This window comes from Nilaparvata lugens, chromosome X (assembly GCF_014356525.2).
Source record: "Nilaparvata lugens isolate BPH chromosome X, ASM1435652v1, whole genome shotgun sequence".
In the NCBI taxonomy this organism is placed as follows: Eukaryota; Metazoa; Arthropoda; class Insecta; order Hemiptera; family Delphacidae; genus Nilaparvata; species Nilaparvata lugens.
The window spans coordinates 92,302,945-92,323,813 of NC_052518.1; the positions used below are offsets into that span (position 1 = coordinate 92,302,945).

At 32.9% G+C, this 20,869-nt stretch overlaps 1 protein-coding gene across 1 annotated transcript in view; it reads left to right on the plus strand.

The window, feature by feature from the left end:
* The window catches only part of LOC120354691, a 129,087-nt gene that overhangs the window by 10,347 nt on the left and 97,871 nt on the right, over window positions 1-20,869 (plus strand). The window contains exon 2 of the mRNA XM_039442108.1: window positions 14,275-14,357. Coding sequence (XP_039298042.1) covers window positions 14,344-14,357 — 14 coding nt within the window. The 5' untranslated portion in view covers window positions 14,275-14,343. The remainder of the gene's footprint in view (window positions 1-14,274; window positions 14,358-20,869) is intronic.

Genomic DNA, 20,869 nt, shown 5'->3' on the forward strand with positions numbered 1-20,869 from the left:
CTTGTACCAAAAATTCATTTTACTCTTCGAAAGATACAAACTTTTAAGAATATTGACTCACATGCGTCTGCTATTCTCGTTGCAGGCGCATTGGCTATTTGAGCCCACTCTGCTGAGTATCAGTCATGAATCACGGTGGTTCAGAACATTCCTAAGCTTGCCAATGCATTTGTATCATTATCATTCTCACAAAATCACAAGCACAGAGGATTTAGTTCTCGTTCTAGTTTTCAAATGTCTCACTTTTCAATGCATTCATTAAAAGCATTCAACCATTTCCAAGTGTTATACTCAATAATAATATTATATTCTATCTATAATCGCATAAATAGACCTCCGAAACAAAAAATTTGTTGTCAATATCTCATACACAGCTTCATATTTTATATAGAACACTCATTATTATCAATGATACAACACTTCCTCCTTCAAACTTGAATCGAAATGTCAAATTCACTTCTACAGCTTGCTATTGGCAGTAATGTTTGAGTGGGAGGTTTTGATGTTGTTATTTATCAGCCTACGAAATTTTTGCTGACAGTCTTAAGTGAATCTCACTGTAAATGAACTGAGAGATGGTCTGTAGCAGAATGCTGCAATTCCTATAGTGAGGTCCACGTTATAATGGCAGTGTTTAATTAGCAATCCTTGTCTATCATTCAACAAAGCGGATAGCGCTATCTCTTTCTCGCTTTGCTCTGTCGCCAAATTGTTTTTCAACAATGTAAAAATATAATTCATTTACAAAATATTTCATCTTGATTATGAAATCATTTGAAAATATAATTTCTTGCTTGATATAATGTAATTGATTATTTTAAACGGGAATGAACTGAAAATGCATTATGAAATCATTGAAAAATATTATTTCTTGCTTGATAAAATATAATTGATTATTTTAAAGGAGAATGAACACTTAATATTACATCAATAAACCGGTATCAGTTACCCTCCATAGAAGGCATTGATACGATAGAAGATCGGCAACGTTGTTCTATCTTTCTCCACTGCTAAACGTGGACCTCACTATAGCAATTATGATATATTGCATCGATTCAAGACAGCCTCTTCAAGAAAATTCACAATTGAGTTGAAAGTCAACTTCAAGAACTATTTTTATAGAATAAGAGTACTCCATTGTCCATCCAGACAATCATAATGAACTCCAATGCAGCGACCACATATACAAATATGGTATGATGTGGTCGCTGCTCCAATGTCCATTCATACAATAACATCATGAACTCCATTCATAAATTACTTGTGACCCCCTGGGTTGGAGAACTCGCTCATGAATTGTTGTATTGTTATATTTTGAAACCCGCATTTTTTAATTATACAGAGTTGGTGAAAATTATGGAAACAGTTGAATAATTCTTTTACAAGTATAATTTGATAGTAGGTCTCAAATTTAAAATCTATTTAAAATCAAAAATTACTTTGTCGCTTCAACATCTATGACCCTCATATGAATCCAAATTCATTTTTTTTTAATGAGAAGGTGGTCATTTGATGAATGATTTCGATACAGAGTTTCAAAATGAATGGTGAAAACCGCACGTTGATATGTCAACCCATATCAGTCTGTTGATGTAAAAGTTGTGAATTATGTTGTGTAATTAACAAGCTGAAATCATGTGTCAGTACAGTCAGCGCATGAAGGATTGTCTGTGTGATAGCTCCCAAATAGCCTCAGCTGATGTTATGAATGGAAAACTGTAACTGTAGTAATTGCATGCAATGAATTCTTCAGCTGACTGATTGATGAATCACAACATTATTTATTTCTTTTGCACTTTCAATGTTATTTGATATATCCTGAGAAAGGATGAAGGAGTCGGTAAATTTTGTTGCCCAACAAACTTGATCTATAAAAAGGGTTGAAGAATATGTGTTCATAATTTGAAGTTGTTTGACCAATTCTTTCTAAAGTTATTGTAGAACATACAAACAAACATACAGACGGACAACGACTTTGGCTTCAAGTTAAAAGTAAGAACTCGCTAACGCTTGTCAATAATTTATTTATGAACTGTGTTCGAAAGTGTTGACGAAACATAACCTTTCATGGGCTAGTTTTTAATCAAAATTCGGGAATAGCAAAAAGCCTGTTTTTCCATTCCAACCATTTTATAATTGTGTTTTAATCATTGGTAAATAAATATAGTTTTATTCAACACTAGCAGGTAACTCGTGCTCCGCAAGGTTTCATTTCAAAACTTGACAGACTGAAATTTTGACGTTATTAATTCTTGAAGAATTGAAAATAGGCCTATAACCATCCAAAATATGTCCAAATATGTCATAAGAATCTTGTAAGTTAATCAGTCCAGTGGTTCAGACGTGATGATGCGTCAAACATAATTTTCCTAACCCAACGTGTATAAGCAAGCTCTTTCCTGTATTATAGTAGAGATTATCCAGACTAGTAACGTTGGGCGAAAAACTTCCGAACGCAACGATGTGAAAAAATTTAAATCAAAAGTTTTAGAAATATCTAGGGAAACTTCTCTTATATGCGTCCAAAGTCTTCAGTCTAGGCATATATCATGATAAACTTGAAACTGGTTAGATTTTATTCAACAATAAAAATATATTCTGATTCAAAAGATATTGTGAAGGGAGCAGGATAATTATTTCCTTTTATTAGTCAGCAGAAAAACGTTGGTTTTTCAAAGCTTTTCAATATATTATCCAGGCCTTTTGGGATTTTTCCGTTCAATAAAAACTATTCGCTCATCAATGATTAAGCATAATAATTCCCTGAAAAACTCAAGTGTATTATGAGAAAGACAACATAATGCATAGAATTATTTTCATTATTTGTCACGATTCCTTTGAGCTTTGAGCAGAGTCTGCAGTACAGAAAATGAAAATTGTGAAATGATTAAAGGTGACTTACTAAGCTACAATTGTTCGTCTGATTAATAATTTCCATACGTCTGTCAAAGTTGCTATTGTATTGCACTGCGTGCTGCGTCATCGCAAAAGCAATGCAAAACGTGTCTGTAAGTGCTTTAAAATCTGTCTGCGCGTGCTCTAGCTGTTCTATTTCAAACTTTGCGTTAATGACCTGAAATCTGAGATAAACTTCATTTTTATGACAAAACAGTCCTATACATTACAAAACGTGATTATCTTATGAAATGTCTTGAATTTACTACATAATCATTTTGAATTTAATTCTCTAAAATAAAATATAGGTTGCTGCTCCTGCTTTATAAGTACAGTAGATTATTGTCTTGAATATCTTGATAACTTTTTTTCGAGTCGGATTATCTTGATAACTTTTTTTCGAGTCTGATTATCTTGATAACTTTTTTCTGAATTTTCTTTGATTTTTTGTCTGTTTCCTTGAAAAACTCTATAATTTACTGTAGTTAACACGTTACTCTTGAGCACTCATATTCATTGCAACGTTCAGCTTTTAAGTTTCTTTTTATTCATCCAATCATTCGGATTACCTGTGTAATAAGCTGCTCCGTTTAGTAGCATGATCAGTAGTAAAGCGGACGATTCAGTATCCGATTTCTTGTTCAACAATGTTGAACTGGCAGTAAGACCACAAGTCTGATTGTTTACCACTCACACGACTGGTTGTCCACGAGTTAGTCCAACATCCCCATCCATATTATTATTTTCAACTACACTCGCTACGTGGTTGACCTTTTGATGTTGAATGTGTTGGGTCTCTAATTCACCAAACTCGTCCGGCTAGACATTCAACATTCGATCCAACATCAACAACCCCATTCTTGGTCAGACTTCGAATCCAACATTGAATGTTGGACCACCTCAAGTTGGACAAGAAATCGGATTTCGGTGATTTTTACTGCTTCTCCATGAAACTTCCGTCCAATACTGTCTATTGTACTTTACTCTTTGTTCACTATGCACGATAATGATTATTTTTCTATTACTTTCCGGTTACTTCCAGACAAATTGAAGTTTTGAAATGTATACTCTTGGGATTTACAGTAAGTTCTAGACTCGGGATTTAGAAGTTCGGGATTTATACTAAGTTCTAGGTTTTAAACAGCTGGAGTCAGAAAATTGGCTTTCCAAAACAGGGCGTAGTCACAGTAAATATTTGCAGCAAGATAAATCTTTATTTTCTCATTTCTATAATTGGAAACGTTTTTCCTAGACGAAATGAAACATTCATAAATAATTCAAAATAGCAGAAACACAATATTTTCTCTTCATTTTATTTTGGATTCAATTTTCTAGTTTCGAAACTTAATTTTAACGTGACTTTGACTATGACTACGACCCGTTTCGGAAAGCCAATTTTCTGACTCCAGTTGTTTAAAGTCTAGAACTTAGTATCAATCCCGAGCTCGGAAACCGGCCCTTAGAAATTGATTTTCATGGGCTAAAATTTCAAAACTTCAACTTGTCTGGAAGTAACCGGAAGTAATAGAAAAATAATTTTATCGTGCATAGTGAACAAAGAGTAAAGAACAATAGACAGTATTAGACGGAAGTTTCATGAAGAAGCAGTAAAAAAATCACTGAAATTCACTATCTGATCTATTGTCCAACTTGAGGTCCAACATTCAATGTTGGATTCGAAGAATGTGGTTGTTGATGTTGGGTCGAATGTTGGATGTCTAGCCGGACGAGTTGGATGAACTTACCTAAATCCCGAGCTCGGAATCCGGCCCTTATTGTTTCCACAAGAGTCAATGTTGAAAAAAATATTAAGTGATAGCATCCAAATCGATATACCTCAAACAATGTCAGTAGTCATGAGTTTCCAAGAACGTAGTCTTGAAAATAATAATGTGGATCAATTCCTTTAAATTTATTGTAATGATGCTACAAAATTGTGATTCTTACATAAGCTACAGGCTTGGGAAGTAGGAGTGAATGATAATTATACAGCTTTCTTGTAGAAAAATCTTATTATAGAGTTGACGATACCTTGAAGTACTATCTGAAGTAGTTGTGTAAATACAAGTATAGGAACATTGCATTGAATATCTCGGTTTAATTCTGTTCTCTAATTTTTATATTTAATTGTTGTGAGGGTTTTCTCACTCACTTATTCTAGAAATTCGACTGAATCACTGTCAATGTTGTAGAACCGTTCCATAATGAAATAAAGATTCCATAATAAAATAAAAACACACATATATTGTCAAATTCTACAGTTTTATTTGGTACAAGACCATGATTTCGTACTATATTTTTTTACTACATTTTATACTATAGATTTTTATATTAATAGTCTATTATCAACTTATTCTAGATTATATTTCTATGATGATGTTAAACAGGTTATTTTATTGTATTTTATGATGTATTGAATAAATGGATATCTTATCTTATCTAATAATATCAGTTATTAAGCTTTTTATAGAAAATTATATTTTATATTAGAATACAGATTCATTATTTTCTGGAAAGCTGGTAACAATATTATCTCTTGGAGTATATATCTTATCTTGCATATCGCATACGGGACAGTTCATTGATCAATTTTTCATGTTTCAACAAGTCGAGTTATTTTTCTTTGTTAAAAGTTCGATTTCCTCCTTGCAATCGATAAGCTATTTTCAAAAGAATGGAGCTCAAACTTGAATTCAATAGCCATTTAACGAGTAAACATCCAGTTTGAGTGTGGGAGACAGTACAGCACATATTTCTCTCATGACTAGACATAGCCTGTAATTTTAAGTAATAAAATATATATCGGAGCAAGAGAGCCATTTTCTGTTATCGTCTCTGCACTGTTGACACAGCTTATGGCCTTGAAATTTCTACATGTCTGAGCCTGTCTTTGCAAGTTGCCAAGTGACGCAAGAAACAACTTCGTCTTCTCACTCCATTCTCACTGGAAAATTTTTCTAAAATTTAACTACAGTATTTCACATCTCTTGACACAAATGATATTTTGTGTTACACGCTTACTGTTTAGCGTAACTATTGTAATAATATATTATACTTGGCTATTATTATTTATTTATATATTTTTTATTTAGTTGGTAATTTCAATAATTTTTCGTGGAAAACCACTGAACTTGACTTTTTTGGGTTCTCCTTCTTCTCGTAGGGCTAGGGTATCACGGTATATACCACCCAAAATACCTTCAGCTTGTGTGTAGCAAGAACACAGACAATTTTATAGCTCCACCACTGAATAGAAGGGAATATGAAGTCGTGTGGAAGATTTTAGAAATGGATAGATCGTTACGATTACTTGACAAATACGCACAGTGACAGACAAAATATGAGTGGAAGTATTTTTATGATTACGGTAATAATATAATATTCATTAACAAAAATAAAACAAAAACATCATTTTTAACTGTAACATAACCCACACCACTAATTTCCCGGTACGTACAATTTTCTACAATATTGTTCCTTGTTTCCCGGTATGTGCAATTTTTTACAATTTGTACCTTGAAATTTTTCATCATAGATTACCGATGGATGATACCAAAATTATTCGTACTTTGATAGACAAAAATACGATAAAATAATGTCATCTTTAATAATTATGGTAGTCATAAACAAAAATAAAACTCCATACGCCGTTTTTGTAAATGTAATTGAAAAAAATAACAATATTCATTCGTGAAAACATCCTGTTATTTTATTAGTCTGTACAACAGTGAGAAAAACTTTCTTGTAGAGTGCAAGAATAAATGGATAATTGAATCAATTAAAAATATTGCACTACTATGAATATACTAAATCTGCTTCCAGTCGGTCTAATATCTTTTCCTGAACCTTTGATAAAATGTGTGCGCATTTGTCACGACATCGCTACTAGTTGGTAATGTAATAGAGACTGACTAAAAAAATTAGACTACTTAGAAACTACTTGGAAACAACTAACTAATAACACAAAGGGTTAGATCTGTGATAATGCTTATTGATAGAAGTATCAACACCGAACGAACATAATTTCTATTCTCGCTTCTATTTTCTAGAAATTTGAGTATCAGATATAACCAGAGAGTATAAAATGAAAAGCTTGCAATTTATAATCTTTGTATATAAACCTGTGGTAATCAGTGAGTATGGAATAATACATTCTATACTCACTGATGGTAACCAGGCATACAGTAGCGACCACATAATACAAACTTACGTTTTTTTACTATGTGGTCGCTGGCATACAGCTACAGGCATCACTTATTATGCGGAACAAGCTTTTCCTCTTTCCTCTTTCTCCTTCCCACCTTCATCCGTTTATTTAAATGATTTCGAGGGAATGAATAACAATCAATCATCCCACCCTACCTCATCTAGATACGTGCATTGTATTTATCTCAATCATAATAGAAAATAGAGCAATATACTGTATAAGAATGAGCATATGTGTTACAAATATTTTAAACCATGTTGTATGAACTCATACTCAAACTATGTTGTATAAACTCCTTCCTCAAAATAAAGGAATGTAGTACAGGTTATGGTGATGGGTTTTATGTTGAACAGTAATAATTTTCTCATTTGAAATAGTCGAATGTCTGAGTACTATTGATTGCCATTCAATTCAAAACATGTTTAAAGTAATAATTATTGTTCTTCAGAAAGGAAGTAGGTCTAGTTTGGCATTATTATTTATTTATTTTCATCAAGTAGTTGTAGCTACTTTTAAAATTATTGTGTCAGTGAATTGTACAGCATACGGTTTCAAGATTATCTTAATCAACATGATAAATATTAATAATTAATTATAATTGGTCAATGTCCCATTATTTTACTGTGTATTTTCCTTTACTATTCATCTTCAATCCACTTCTCGGTCTTCTCCTTCTTTCTCTTTCTACTCTCATTTGATTTTTCGTTTCTTGCTTCTTCTATCTCTACTCTGTTACATGGCCTATTCCAATAGTACAAGGCTATTCTAGATGAACATCTATAGTGGCCTTGAATAGTACCAAAAAGAAAAGAAAGCCGAAACAGCTGATAGTAGGTAGTTGGAAGCATAAAAAAGAGGGTGCTGATGAGGTGTGATGATGGTGTTCCATGTTGTGCTTCTTCTGACTCCAGATAACAAGGTGAAAACTGTTTTGACAGACTAGACTAGTATGTTGCAAAACACTATCCACTCTGTCAGTCCCACTCACACGCTCTCTCTTCCACTCTCGCCCTCTCGCACCCTTCTTCTTTTTAGAGAAGGGTATAATATTAAACAGCCAGCACAAGGCTACACTAGATGAAAGAACATCTAGAGTGGCCTTGGCCAGCATCTTTCCCTTTTTCAGTTTTTGCACAGACTCCTCAACCCTCCTTTCTATTGTCAGGTCACTGAACCTTTCGAAATCCCCTAGTATCAGAAGGTCAACGTGGGTGATACGTTACCGCTGTCCATTATATTCTCTGTTACTTTGACTGCAGTACATTTTTTGTAGATCTAGGATTTTTGTTATCTCTTACTTACACGCGATTTACAAGCTAAAAGTCGGTCGGAAGTTGGTGAGAGTGATCCCTTGGGGGTTATGTTTGACCACCCTTGCTGGTTGACCACCTCTTGTCTATGAACGTTGCTTATTTTGTGTTGCTCTTCTAGGTCTAGTACAGTATAGCTTATATTTTTTCTTCATCGATTTTCAGATTATTCTTTCACTATTTCCAATTCGGCTAGCATTCATTCTCAACATTGGAATATCTTTTAAAGTGAAATGTAATAATGTATAAGACTGAAAAAATCGACGGTTGAAATTATTGCTGACCAGTAGGTAACCCGTGCTCCGCAAGGGTCCAATAAAAAACTGTAAACTTGACATAATGAAATCTTGAAGAATTGAGAATAGGCGAATATATTCATACTCGGTAAATACAGAATTTAAATTCTAAATTTCAAGTTAATCAGTCCAATAGTTCAGACGTGATGATGCCTCATTCGTTGAATTTCCTATTCCTTACGTGTATACTCCAGTTCTTTCCTTTATTAAAATATAGATATTTCCACTATCCATGTAGATATAGTAGTACTCAAGTGAGTGTGTGTGGTCACTGCTCAGATGCACATGTGCATAGATAGGCTGCACCTATTTCTTTTGGAAGGTCTTTCGCAATACGCAGTAAAAAATGTATATTTTTCTCTTTGACCAGCTGTTTCTCTGAGACCTGGGTTTCTGAGAGACCACCCTTCCAATCCAATAGCTAAAGTTTACAGGTCACGCGTTCACTGATTTCTATATTTCCCTAATTATCATTATCGCAAATTGTTAGTATCGGAAGAAGTCAACTCTTAATAATAATTATTATTCAATTTCTAACACTTGATAGATTCATCTTTAACATGATAAATTGAATTCTTTGTTCGGTTTCTTAAAATGTTTTTATTTTTAAAGAAAAAATTAATGTTACCAGCTTTAACTATATCGTCAAGTTTTAGAAATGCCATCTTGAACACAATACATGAACTCTATTCTCTATAAACTGAATTTCTGTTCCATCCTCAAAATAATTTGATACCTGATTCGTTAAGCTTGAGTAATAACAATAATCTATATCTCCTTTGGCATTTGATTTCAAGTCTTTATAATTTTTCATAATCATGGCAAACTATTGCTAGCTGACGTACGGCTTTAACTGTAGTGATAACAATAATCTATATTATTCTTTGTCAATTGATTTAAAGTCTTTATAATTTTTCATAATCACGACAAACTATTGATAACTGATGCACGGCTTAAACTTTAGCAATATCAATGATCTATATCTTTTATATCAATTGATTACAGGTCTTCATAATTTTTGATAATCATGACAAACTATTGATAACTGACGCACGGCATAAGCAAATCAAAGTTCATTATAAAATGGGAAAATTGAACTAAAAACATATCAGTTGATCCTTTCATCAGTTGATAAGTGAAGGATATTTTATTTCTTGAACAGAACCTATTCATAAGAGAGTGAGTTAGTGAGAGAATATTACTGGGTATTAATTGAAGAGTGAGTGTGGGAGAGAGTATGACTGGTGAGTGAGTGTGAGTGAGAGAGTGCTAGTAGTGAGAGGAGACTGTTAGCATAATTTATTATCGCTGATCTACCTTTCTCGAAAAGAATTAGAATGACACATGCTATAGTGAGGTCCACGTTTTCATTTATTTATTTAAACATTTAGAATTACACAACTTACAGATAAGTACCACAGGCTTATAAGCCCAAAACGGTTCCAATATTCTAATTTATACAACAGTCCCAATGATCATGGCGGTGTTTGTTTAGCAATGGTATTGTAATTCTTGTCTATCATTCAACAAAGCGGATATAGCGCTATCTCTCTCGCGTTGCTCTGTTGCCAGATCGTCTTTTAACAATGTAGAATTCATAATTATTTAACAAAATATTTCATCTTAATAATGAAAGTTCATTATTAAATTATTGAAAAATATCATTTCTTGCTTAATAAAAACTGTTTAATTTTAAACGAGAATGAACAGTTAATAGTTTCAGATTGAAGATTTGGTGTTGAAATTGAAGTGAACATAACCTACATAATATTTGGACGATTTGTGACAAAATCAGGAAATTGAAGAAGTTTTGGGCAATAGCCTGTTTTTTCTTTTCCGACTATTGTATTGTTCGCTCTATCTAATAAATAAATAAATAAATAAATACTATCACATCAATAAACCTGTATCAGCTATCGTCTATAGAAGGCATTGACAACACAGAGGAACGGCAACGTTGTTTTCCTTCCTATCTTTCTTCTCTGCCATTATAACGTGGACCTCACTAATAGAGTAATATGCGCGAGAACTGTGGAAATTCTAAAGCATTGAATCGAAAAGCGTTGTGACCAGAGAGTGTGCAATGTAACATTCTTATATTCTATACTCTCTGGTTGTGACGTGTGAGACCCACTTATAAACTGTCATCATGGTTTGAATAGGGAGCGTTGGTGTTACTCTTTATGCAAAGTTGACAGTTGAAAGTAATGATCTCACTGTTGGTTGAGAATACTGTACAAAACTCACTCTCTCCTCCCACCTAATACCATGTGATTTCATGTGAAATATTGTATGAATGAAAGATTAATAAATAAAAATGAATGAACTTAAACATAAACTATTCCCATTGAACCACTTTAGACAATTTGAAGTAAATATCATTGAAGTACAGTCAGAAGTGATTATTCAAATTGGTGGAGTTTGAAGTGATTTGTGTTCACAGTAAGCGAAAATTGTGTGGGTTCCTCTTCACGCACAGATAAATTGGATTATTTGAAAAAAAATGTCCTAAACGTAAATTTTCAGAACGCCTGGTTAAACTGTCTGGAGAAATATACAGAAACAGAAGAAAGTATGATTCAAGTGGAAACAATGTTTTGCTGTCTTTGCGGTCAAAGTGCTCACTATTCGTCATGCTGACAGAGAATTGAGTGCATGTTCACGATTTTATATATAATTGTTTGTAGTACATGTATACAAGTAGAAGTCACCAACTTCAAAAAACTAGTTCTGAGAAAATTGCATTTGAATCTTTGGTCAAATTAAAATGGCTCTCAGGAAATCAATCAACAACAACAATTAAAATTAGTTGTATAATACATTGAAATCGTGTTTTATATGATTTCGGAATGTATCAAGAAACAATCATATTAAATATATATAAAAAAGGGGCTGTAAATCCAGAATGAAAATGATTATGTTTAGTATGGGTAATAGGTGGATTAAAATGTGATATGGTTTGCTATTTAGGAAATAGCATCACGAACTCACATTATACAATAATATTATAAAATGAAATAATTTTAAAAGGTTTTGCACACTAAGAGACATCTTACATTGGAATGTTCGAAATAGAATTCACTAGTAAGGCAAATTTTACTATATACCTTTGCATATTTATAACAGTAAATTTAGAGAAGGACATAAGTTATCAGGCAAAACTCACTAGCCAAATCTAGTGACAGTTTTTACACACTCTATATTATAATTTTTTGTGATATTTTACGTTGTTTCATAATGATGATTTTACGTCGGTCCATACAAGCAGAAATCTGAACTCTGTAGTTGATGACTTTTGGTTGATATAAATACTGAGAGTGTTCTATTCTCCAACAATGCTTGAATTAAGAAGTTGTCTAGTGACTCTTGCCTGTAACAAATATAACAAATATTGAAGGCAAGGCTTAGTGACAAATGTTGATAGCTTCGTTATCAAACGCCATACGACGTAATAAATTTTCTCATTGGAAAGAGCAGGGTTTCCTATCTTTTGATATGTATTAGAGTAAATAACTCGAAAAAGAAAATTTTGAGTTGATGCTTGTACCAGAGAAAACGTATATACTGTTTTGTTTATTCTATGCTGTACTGAGACGATATAAAATCGTCTAATATACTTGGTTCCAGGTTCTGAGTTCATTGGCTACAGTTCTGTGAATAATACTCGAGTTTAGAATGGCAGTGTTTTCGATGTTTTTGTTTTCGATGTAAACACCTCGGTTATATTTCCCATTACATTTCAATCATGTTCTTCAACGGAATAGAAAAAAATCAAAGAAACATCATAATACAATGTTGTGTAACAATGGATATTTTTAATAGTGGCGATTATTTGGCAATTATAGCCAGACGTGTTGATGCTCAGCTCAGACATCATGTGTGGTCCAGTGGTGGTGTATTGTGTGAACCAAGGCCACAGTTGTTTACTACCAATTTACGCAGTAGTTTTCTTCCCAGAGAGGCCTTCAGCTCACCAACGTCAAGTAACACAAGTACACACAGAGAAAACTTTATTTCATTTCGACAATATTTGCAATATCACAAGAACACGACGAGCTGTACTAGCTTATAGACCGATTCTTAAAACATTTCGTTGATAAACTTTTTGTTTCCATTTAGGCACTAACTGCATGAAAGTCAATGACAACGAAACGCTACGTGAGACCTTGCTCTAGAGACTCACTTAACTTCCTCCAAACTCACTTATTCTCGGGTATTTTCGGAAATCTGATGAAGGCTGTTAGGTTTTGGGGGTGCTGGATCCAAATCCGGAAACAGAATCTTTCTATCTTTATTTATAAGAAAGTTGGAATTTGAGAGAAAATAGAGTAATTTTCATCAAGATATTTAAATAGTTCGTGAACTATTCCAAGTTACCAAAATTTACATACAATACTTGGAAAAAAGCAGAGATCCTTGTTTGTGCTCTTTGAGTAAATTTCTATTTTTACACCGAACATATTTATCATCATAATATTCAAATTCAAATTTATATTTATAGCTAGTTATCCCTTCAACAAACTTCCAAACGAAACTAAATTTTTGAATTCCAAATCTCAATTCAAGAAGTATATCTTGAAGTATTTGATATAATAAAGCATATTATTCGGTTCACGTGTTTTCAGATGAATGACTTTTTTACTGCTTTCCTTCCTCGGATCCAACTTATCTAGACTCAAGGTACTAAGTTGGATCCAAGTTGATTAGATTCAAAACCCTGTAGCCTTATAACAGTTACTGAACTTATTTAGTGTCTTATGTATTTTATGAATTTGTTTTTTGTTTTTTGAACTTGGATTTTTGAAATGGTATAATTGAATATGTTGATATTGAATTGCATATGTGGATAATGCAGAAATTCTTTACTTGTTGTGAAGAATAATGTAAATGAATGAAAATGCAAATAGATAATTCTGCATATATCTACGCATTCTATTACTCTCTAAACTAGATCTATTTAGTTATTCTGGTGAATGTTTTCGTAGAAAAATTCACTGAGTTTTAATAAACTCAGGGGCCTATTTCATGAAACCTGTACTACAGGTCACTTTCCTGTATTATTAGTTGAGATTAAAATTATTGTTTGTTCCATGAAATTAATTATACTAATGTAAAACAATTTACAGGCGATTGATTCACCAGTATTACAGGAACATTTTATAAGAAGAGGTATACAGTAATTTGTTTTAAGAGTGTGGCCTGTATAGGCTACCTGTATTACAGGACCAATATATTAGGTTTAATTTTATTAATATTTAAAGTACCATAAAAGTTTCACAAGCATCGATTATTCAGTTAAAATATTGCATAGATTTTTAAATATTAAAATAATATAAAAATGAACAAAAAGCAGCGCCAGAGGTAAAGATAATATTATTGTTCGATAAAATTCAATTCACATTCCAATGTTTTCAATAGAACAGGTGATAGTTGAGTACAAGTTCTCCAGCCCGGGGTGATCGCTACAAGTACCAAGATTCACTCATTTTAAATGTGATTTCAGGACTGGAAAATATTCTTTATGGAACATATGTTATAATGTGTCTGTTTTTGTGTTGTGTTGTAGGTGTGTCTGTAATGCATCCATCGCCCGGAGCTTGGCATAGTGATTCCTGTCTTGGATCACAGCTCAAATATGGCAGCTGACAGGTGAGTCTTATTACTTTTTATCTCATTGCTGTACTATCTTATTTTCACTATTGATTATGTATTTATTTCTATAGTGAGATGCAACTTATAAGTCATTCAGAATGATAGGACGACACAATTGACACACTTTTTCCAACGCCTTCTATAGTAGATGGCTGTGTTCACATTCTTGGTAAGGGCTACTCGTATTTACATGAAAATAGGAAAATCAAAGCTGCCTTTTTACAACTTTATTTTATTTCTCACAACATGTTTCGACTTATAATGCCATTTTCGAGTAAGTAAAATAAATAACTTTAAATGAATAACCTTAACTAACTTCTAACTTCTTATCATTACTAACTTCTTGTCCATGATCATGAGTTTGTTTTGTACATTCATCTTGATTTATTTCTATAACTGCAAATTTTTCCAAAAAACTTGATGTTTGGTTATCCATATCCAGTTTTTGAAAACTAATATGTATATCATTTGAAAGCTGTTTTTTAAATTGAGTTGGGTTAACGGTTTTTTGTATCGTGAAATTCTATTTATACTTCCCATTTTTATATTCATTCACAGATAGTATTCTATTTCAGTGATTGACTTCCTGTTAGGAATGTGATTGAACTCATCAATTCTCAATTCTCAGTTAATAAGCATGTTTGGACTTGAAAATAGTAGATTAAATTATGAACATAACCACTAGAATCGCTTATATTATTTTTATTTATGGATAGGAACATTTTTGGCCGAATGCCTGTACTGTTGATTCATTCCACATTTTGCAGAATTTTCCAAAACCCTGTCAATAGTGTCAATAGTACATGAAAATTATGCATAATTACATTATAGGTGTGAAATTTCCCAATACTATGTTCCAAAGGTTGATGAATAAGTTAGTGTGGAACTGGAACCGTGTCGAAGGCTTTTGATAAATCTTGGGGGATTTCTAAAGTATTTTCAATTTGATTATGATTATAAATCAGAAACCCAATTTCAAACCGAAAAATTCAAACTGAAATCGAAAGCCTAGAATGGAATCTTGAACAAGTTAGCTGCTAGTATGCCAGCCAGTTCTCCTGAATAATTGCGCAACGATTTAGTATCAAATCAATCTCATACTCAAGTTTCTGCTTCATTTCAAATTATGTTATCACATGTAATCTAAAAAGTGCGTTGATATACTTGAGTTTCAATAATGTATTCTTTTGATGAATTACTTCGTTGATACAACGTTCAATGATAGTGAGGGAGAGGAAACTGTAGAGCGCTCTAGCTACCCGTGCCTGAAGTTGTGACCCATTGGTAAGTGGGTCAGTGACACTGCTCACTGGGTCATTGCCACTGAAGCATTAGCTACCCTGCTTCATTGCTTCTACCTCCTTTCCCTTTTTTTATTCAAGTCTCGCAGAAAGTCTGACCACTCTAAAATAATCTCCTCTCCAAGCAATTCGTTGTATTCCTTGTATTCTTTCAAGGATATTATATAAATTGTCTATATATTTCGAATTATGGAGAAATATTCAATACTTGTCATATATTATCATAACTTTCTTTTACATTTAAGATTTTCATTTGAGGTAGTATTTTTATTCTTTGAGGTTCTATATTAATTTAATCAATCTAAGACAGCTGACCATAATTTTTAAGCATCAGTAAAGTGTTTTTTTTTCAATTCAAATAACATCATCAGAATTTTTTTTCAATTGAAATAACATCCCCAATGAAACCTACTCTCAAATTAGGCATATCCATGAAAAATAAGTATTGAGCTACTTCCATAATTTAGATAGCTCTTTATTTCAAGCATATTTTTTATCCAAAATGAAGTTGTCCTACATTATTTTGTTCTCTATCTACATAATTTTTCTACATTATACATAATTTATATATGAAATACTTCTTTCTAAAAGCTACCCTTGTAGCACAACAATATTTTTAAAATGTTTTGTTATTCTTCTGAAAACATTTTGACAAAATTATCAAAAAAAAATTCTTGCACAATTTTACGTTTTTCATAACATAGTCACGATATTTTCTGCAATATTTAAATCTGCAATATTTCAACTAGTGACCCCCTGGGTTGAAGAACTCACTCATAAACTGTTGTATTGATCTCTGGAATCCGCAACTTGTAATTATACAGAGTTGATTGATTGATTGATTGATTGATTAGCTGCCTTTATTAAAAACCTAGGAGGGCGAAGTTAGGGCACAGCCGGCCCTCTCTTACACTTAACCCTCCAAGTTGGTGAGAATTATTATGAAAACAGCTTTAAGGTTCGAACCCACTAGAACGTATCAGACACGGACCGTGTCAGACCATGCCAGGCACGTAAAATAACAACTATGCCCACTACACCGGATCAACAGCGGTCTATGCCAGTACATTACGCGTATGGTACGCGTATGATACGGGTATGATACGCGTATGATACGCGTATGATGCCCGGTCAGAAGTTGTTGGGAACGCGTCAGTTAGCAAGAGAATGTAGCGGTGAACTGGTTACCAACGCGGTGCATACGCGGTTACAACGGGGTTTGCAGGCGTCACGTGCCATGCAAGGACCGTTCCGTCACAGACAAAATATACTGGCCGACAAATGTTGACCTGGACGTGCATGGCACGCTCCGTGCTTGGCCGGTGACGGAACGGTCTAATGGGTGCATTACATATCAAATGAAGCAAAGAATATTTTTTTGCATGTGTCGGTACGGGCACGGTCATGGTATGATACGTTCTAGTGGGTTCGGACCTTTATAGTGAGGTCCACGTTTTAATAGCAGTGTACAATTGACAATACTGTTGCTGTCCTCTTCTATCATACAACAACAGATATAGCGCTATCTCTCTCCAGCTTTGCAATGTTGTCAGTTTGCCAGAATATTTTATTTTTACTTTTCACAGTGACTGTACAAAAGTAGACTGACAATTCTCAGCCGCCATTTGTTTTCTTCATTCTACCAAAATACTTTGGTACACAAGTCGTATAATTGATTTAAAATGTATTTTTGAAACAGTGAAATAATTTTTAGACATTACCGTATGAGAAACACAAATTAAAATACTTGAAATGACATTTTAAAATTTCATCCCAGACTTTATCCATGCTTCAGTTAGCCTACACGTTTAGGTTAGACCTACTCGTACCGGTATAAATAATAATTGAAAGGTTATTTCAGAATTGCTTCCAATGAAATCAGTTATTTTAAAAAGGATTTCTATTTTTCTATAATTTTTGAAATAAATTGGAATAGAATACCTACCAAATAACTTAATTTCTGTTGTTTTGAAATTCAGATTGGTGTATCACAGCTTTTTAAATTAGCCGCCATTTCAGGTTTGTATAAAAATAAAAATCTGATCTCAGTTATGGAAGCAAATTTTTGAATCAAATTATGAAAAAATATATTTTCTTGATTAATTTGATATTAAATTGATTATTTTATCATCATTGATTATTTTATTGAGTAACAGGTGTGTACACCTGTGGCAAAATGGAGAGACTTGGCAACGTTTTTCTCCTATCTTTCTTCACTGCCGTCATAACGTGGACCTCACTATAGTAGAAGTTCAATAGTTTTTCATTTCTTGATTAGTTAAATCTCTGGTTGTAAAGTACCATTTATAATTTTTTTTCTTTTATTTGTTACAGGTAATTAATCATCCATGATCCATTCATTGCATGAGGAGAAATTCAATTTTGTAAGTAATTTTTGTTAAATAATAATATTGAGTATTGTTGAACTGATATTTCAGCAACGTGGAAGTTTCAATAATTCCTTTATGCGAATACGGTAATTCATGTTTTTGAGTTTCCTCAGCTTTTCCGAGAACAGCTAAGGTGTGGAAATGTTAAATAGGAGGAATTTTGAATTAGGTATAGACATGTTGAAGGAGTTTTGAAATAATACCAAAGATGTCCCCAAAGTTAGCGGTTTTTTAGCGTTTTCCAGAGTTTAACAGTATTTTTCTTCATTTTCTCAGATTTTTCAAAAACTAATTTAAAGATAATCTACAAATTTGGTACACAAGTTCATCTGAGGTCTACAAATGTTGTATTAAAATAAATTCAATATAACCCCAAACATACGCCCAAAATCTGCGATTTACTGCTTTTTCGAGATTTTCGTGATAGAAAACGTTCAAATTTGGTACAGAGGTTTATCTAGAGTCTAGAAATTTTGTAACGGGAGGACTCCAATATTTCGTTGAAGATATGCTCAAAATCTATGTCTTTCCAGCGGTTTTCTACATTTTTCTGCTTTCACCTTTTTTAATAATTGATGTCTAAAAGGTTTAGCTGAGGTGGGAAAATGTTGTATTAGAAGGGCTTTGGAATACGTAACGCCCAAAATCGGTGTTTTTCAGCGTTTTCTCAGCTTTTCCGAGACCAAATTGACAGCAAATATTCAAATTAGTTCAGAGGTTCGTTCGGCTAGGGTCTGAGAATCTTATGTTGTGATGACTTCAATATTTCTCCGAAAATAAGCTTAAAAAAGCGTTTTTCTATATTTTCAGCTTTTTAATTCTATTTCCTATTGAACTAGTTCAGAAACTGTTCAAATGTGGTACACAGGTCCGTCTAACATTTTTTCTGGTTCAGTTCATTTTCTCCCAGGTTTTTCAAGAAGAACTGAACATAAAAGTATAGTATAAACTCAAAACACAGGTTCAGCTTGGCGAGTGGTGCTAAATGAGAGGGTTTCATTTATCCAGTTTTCAATGAACTCAAGTGTATTGATATTTGAGAATGAATTCAAGTTTGATGAATGGATGAAGTTTTGAATGAATGTTTTTTCTGGCTGCTAAATCTGATTTTGAAAATCCCGAAAATACAATTATGTAGGTTTAAACTGCCCGGACTGCGACAGCCTATAATTGAATTCTCAAGACAGAATCCTTCAGATAACCAATGCCCTAACTCAACAACTAACTTCACAAACGGTTCAAGGAAAACGGGCCTCAAAAGAAATATTCAAAATCTATTTATGTGAAAAACACATGCAGCCTTGATTCACAGACCAAAAGTCAACTCACTCTTGTTTGTATAGCATGGAGCTGAAAACTATAATATTGCCTTCACGAAACGCGATAAAACACACGTTTCATCTTTGTACATTGTACAATTTCCAATTTACAAAATAATATTTCAAAAATTGAATAGGTTTTGATGTCATGTATGACAAATTAAACATTTTGGTAATTAGACCTAATCATATTTCTACATTTTTCAATTATCATTCTGGCAACGTTGTGGAGCTAGGAAAGGATAGAGCTATCTGTTTTGTCTTATAATAGACAATTTTAGTAACACCAATGTTAATCAAATGCTATTTTTTTTACTAGCAGGTAACCCGTGCTCCGCAAGGGTCTCATTAAAAACTTGACCTACTGAAATTTCGAAGAATTTAAAATAGGACATCCTTAATAACCATCCTCGGTACATTAAGAAGCTATGTGCGGAATTTCAAGTCAATCAGTTGAGTAGTTCAGACGTGATGACGCGTCGTCATTCGTCAATTTCCTATCCCGTACTAAACTTGTATTAGCATATTCTTTCCTTTATTATATTATTGATTATTTATTGATAACGTGACCTTACTATAGTGAATAAATAGAAATGCTTAAATGTATAGCTCAAATATCATTTGATATTGATTCAAATATATGATATGATGTTTTAATATTATCATCAAGAGGGAATCTATATACTGTAGGCTAATCATGTAGTTATTTCCATGCAATAAACGTTGTAATATGAAATTGTTTATCTGCATATTTCGCATTGTATGTGTTCTCTAAAGCTAAAATATGTTGAACAGTGACAAAATGTTGTTGAAAAGATTAAGGAAATTACATTAAAGCTAATTAATCAAGTAAACTGTATGTTCAACGGATGAGTGATCAACACGATTGTCTCCATACTCCCTTTGTGATTGATAATAATTTAATGAGCGTAACAAGTTCTTAGTTTGAACTCGTGGCTTTTGGAGTTATATCCCGGCAATAACATATTACAGTTGAATCAATTTTAAATTTGAAACACAATATTTTAAATCTTCTATACTAATTAAATTCGTTGGCCATCGAATAATTTAAACATGAAATAGTTTAAATATATCGATTTATTTAGTAGACATTGTGTTGTGGGTGGGGAATATTCCCAGTGAGACGGAACTTAGGAATTGGGAATGTATCCGGAAATATTTTTCTGGTCAAGAAATTTTGGTAATTCATAAAATTGCTTTTGAATAGTTAAAATTGATAAATTTCAGTCACATTTCACATAATAATCAATTGATCATCTGTTATATCCTCATGTAGTATTGTAATAAATATACTCATTAATTCGTTAATTATAACCCTTTATTTAACTCTTTTGTAACAGCTAGCGTATGCGTACATGATTCCTCTCAAAGTCCGGTTTACATGAACCACGAACACATACCTCAGCATAGCTGAACCATTTTAATTAATCATGTGATAACTCAGTAGCTTCAACTTATATTTTACTCCTATTTCCTTC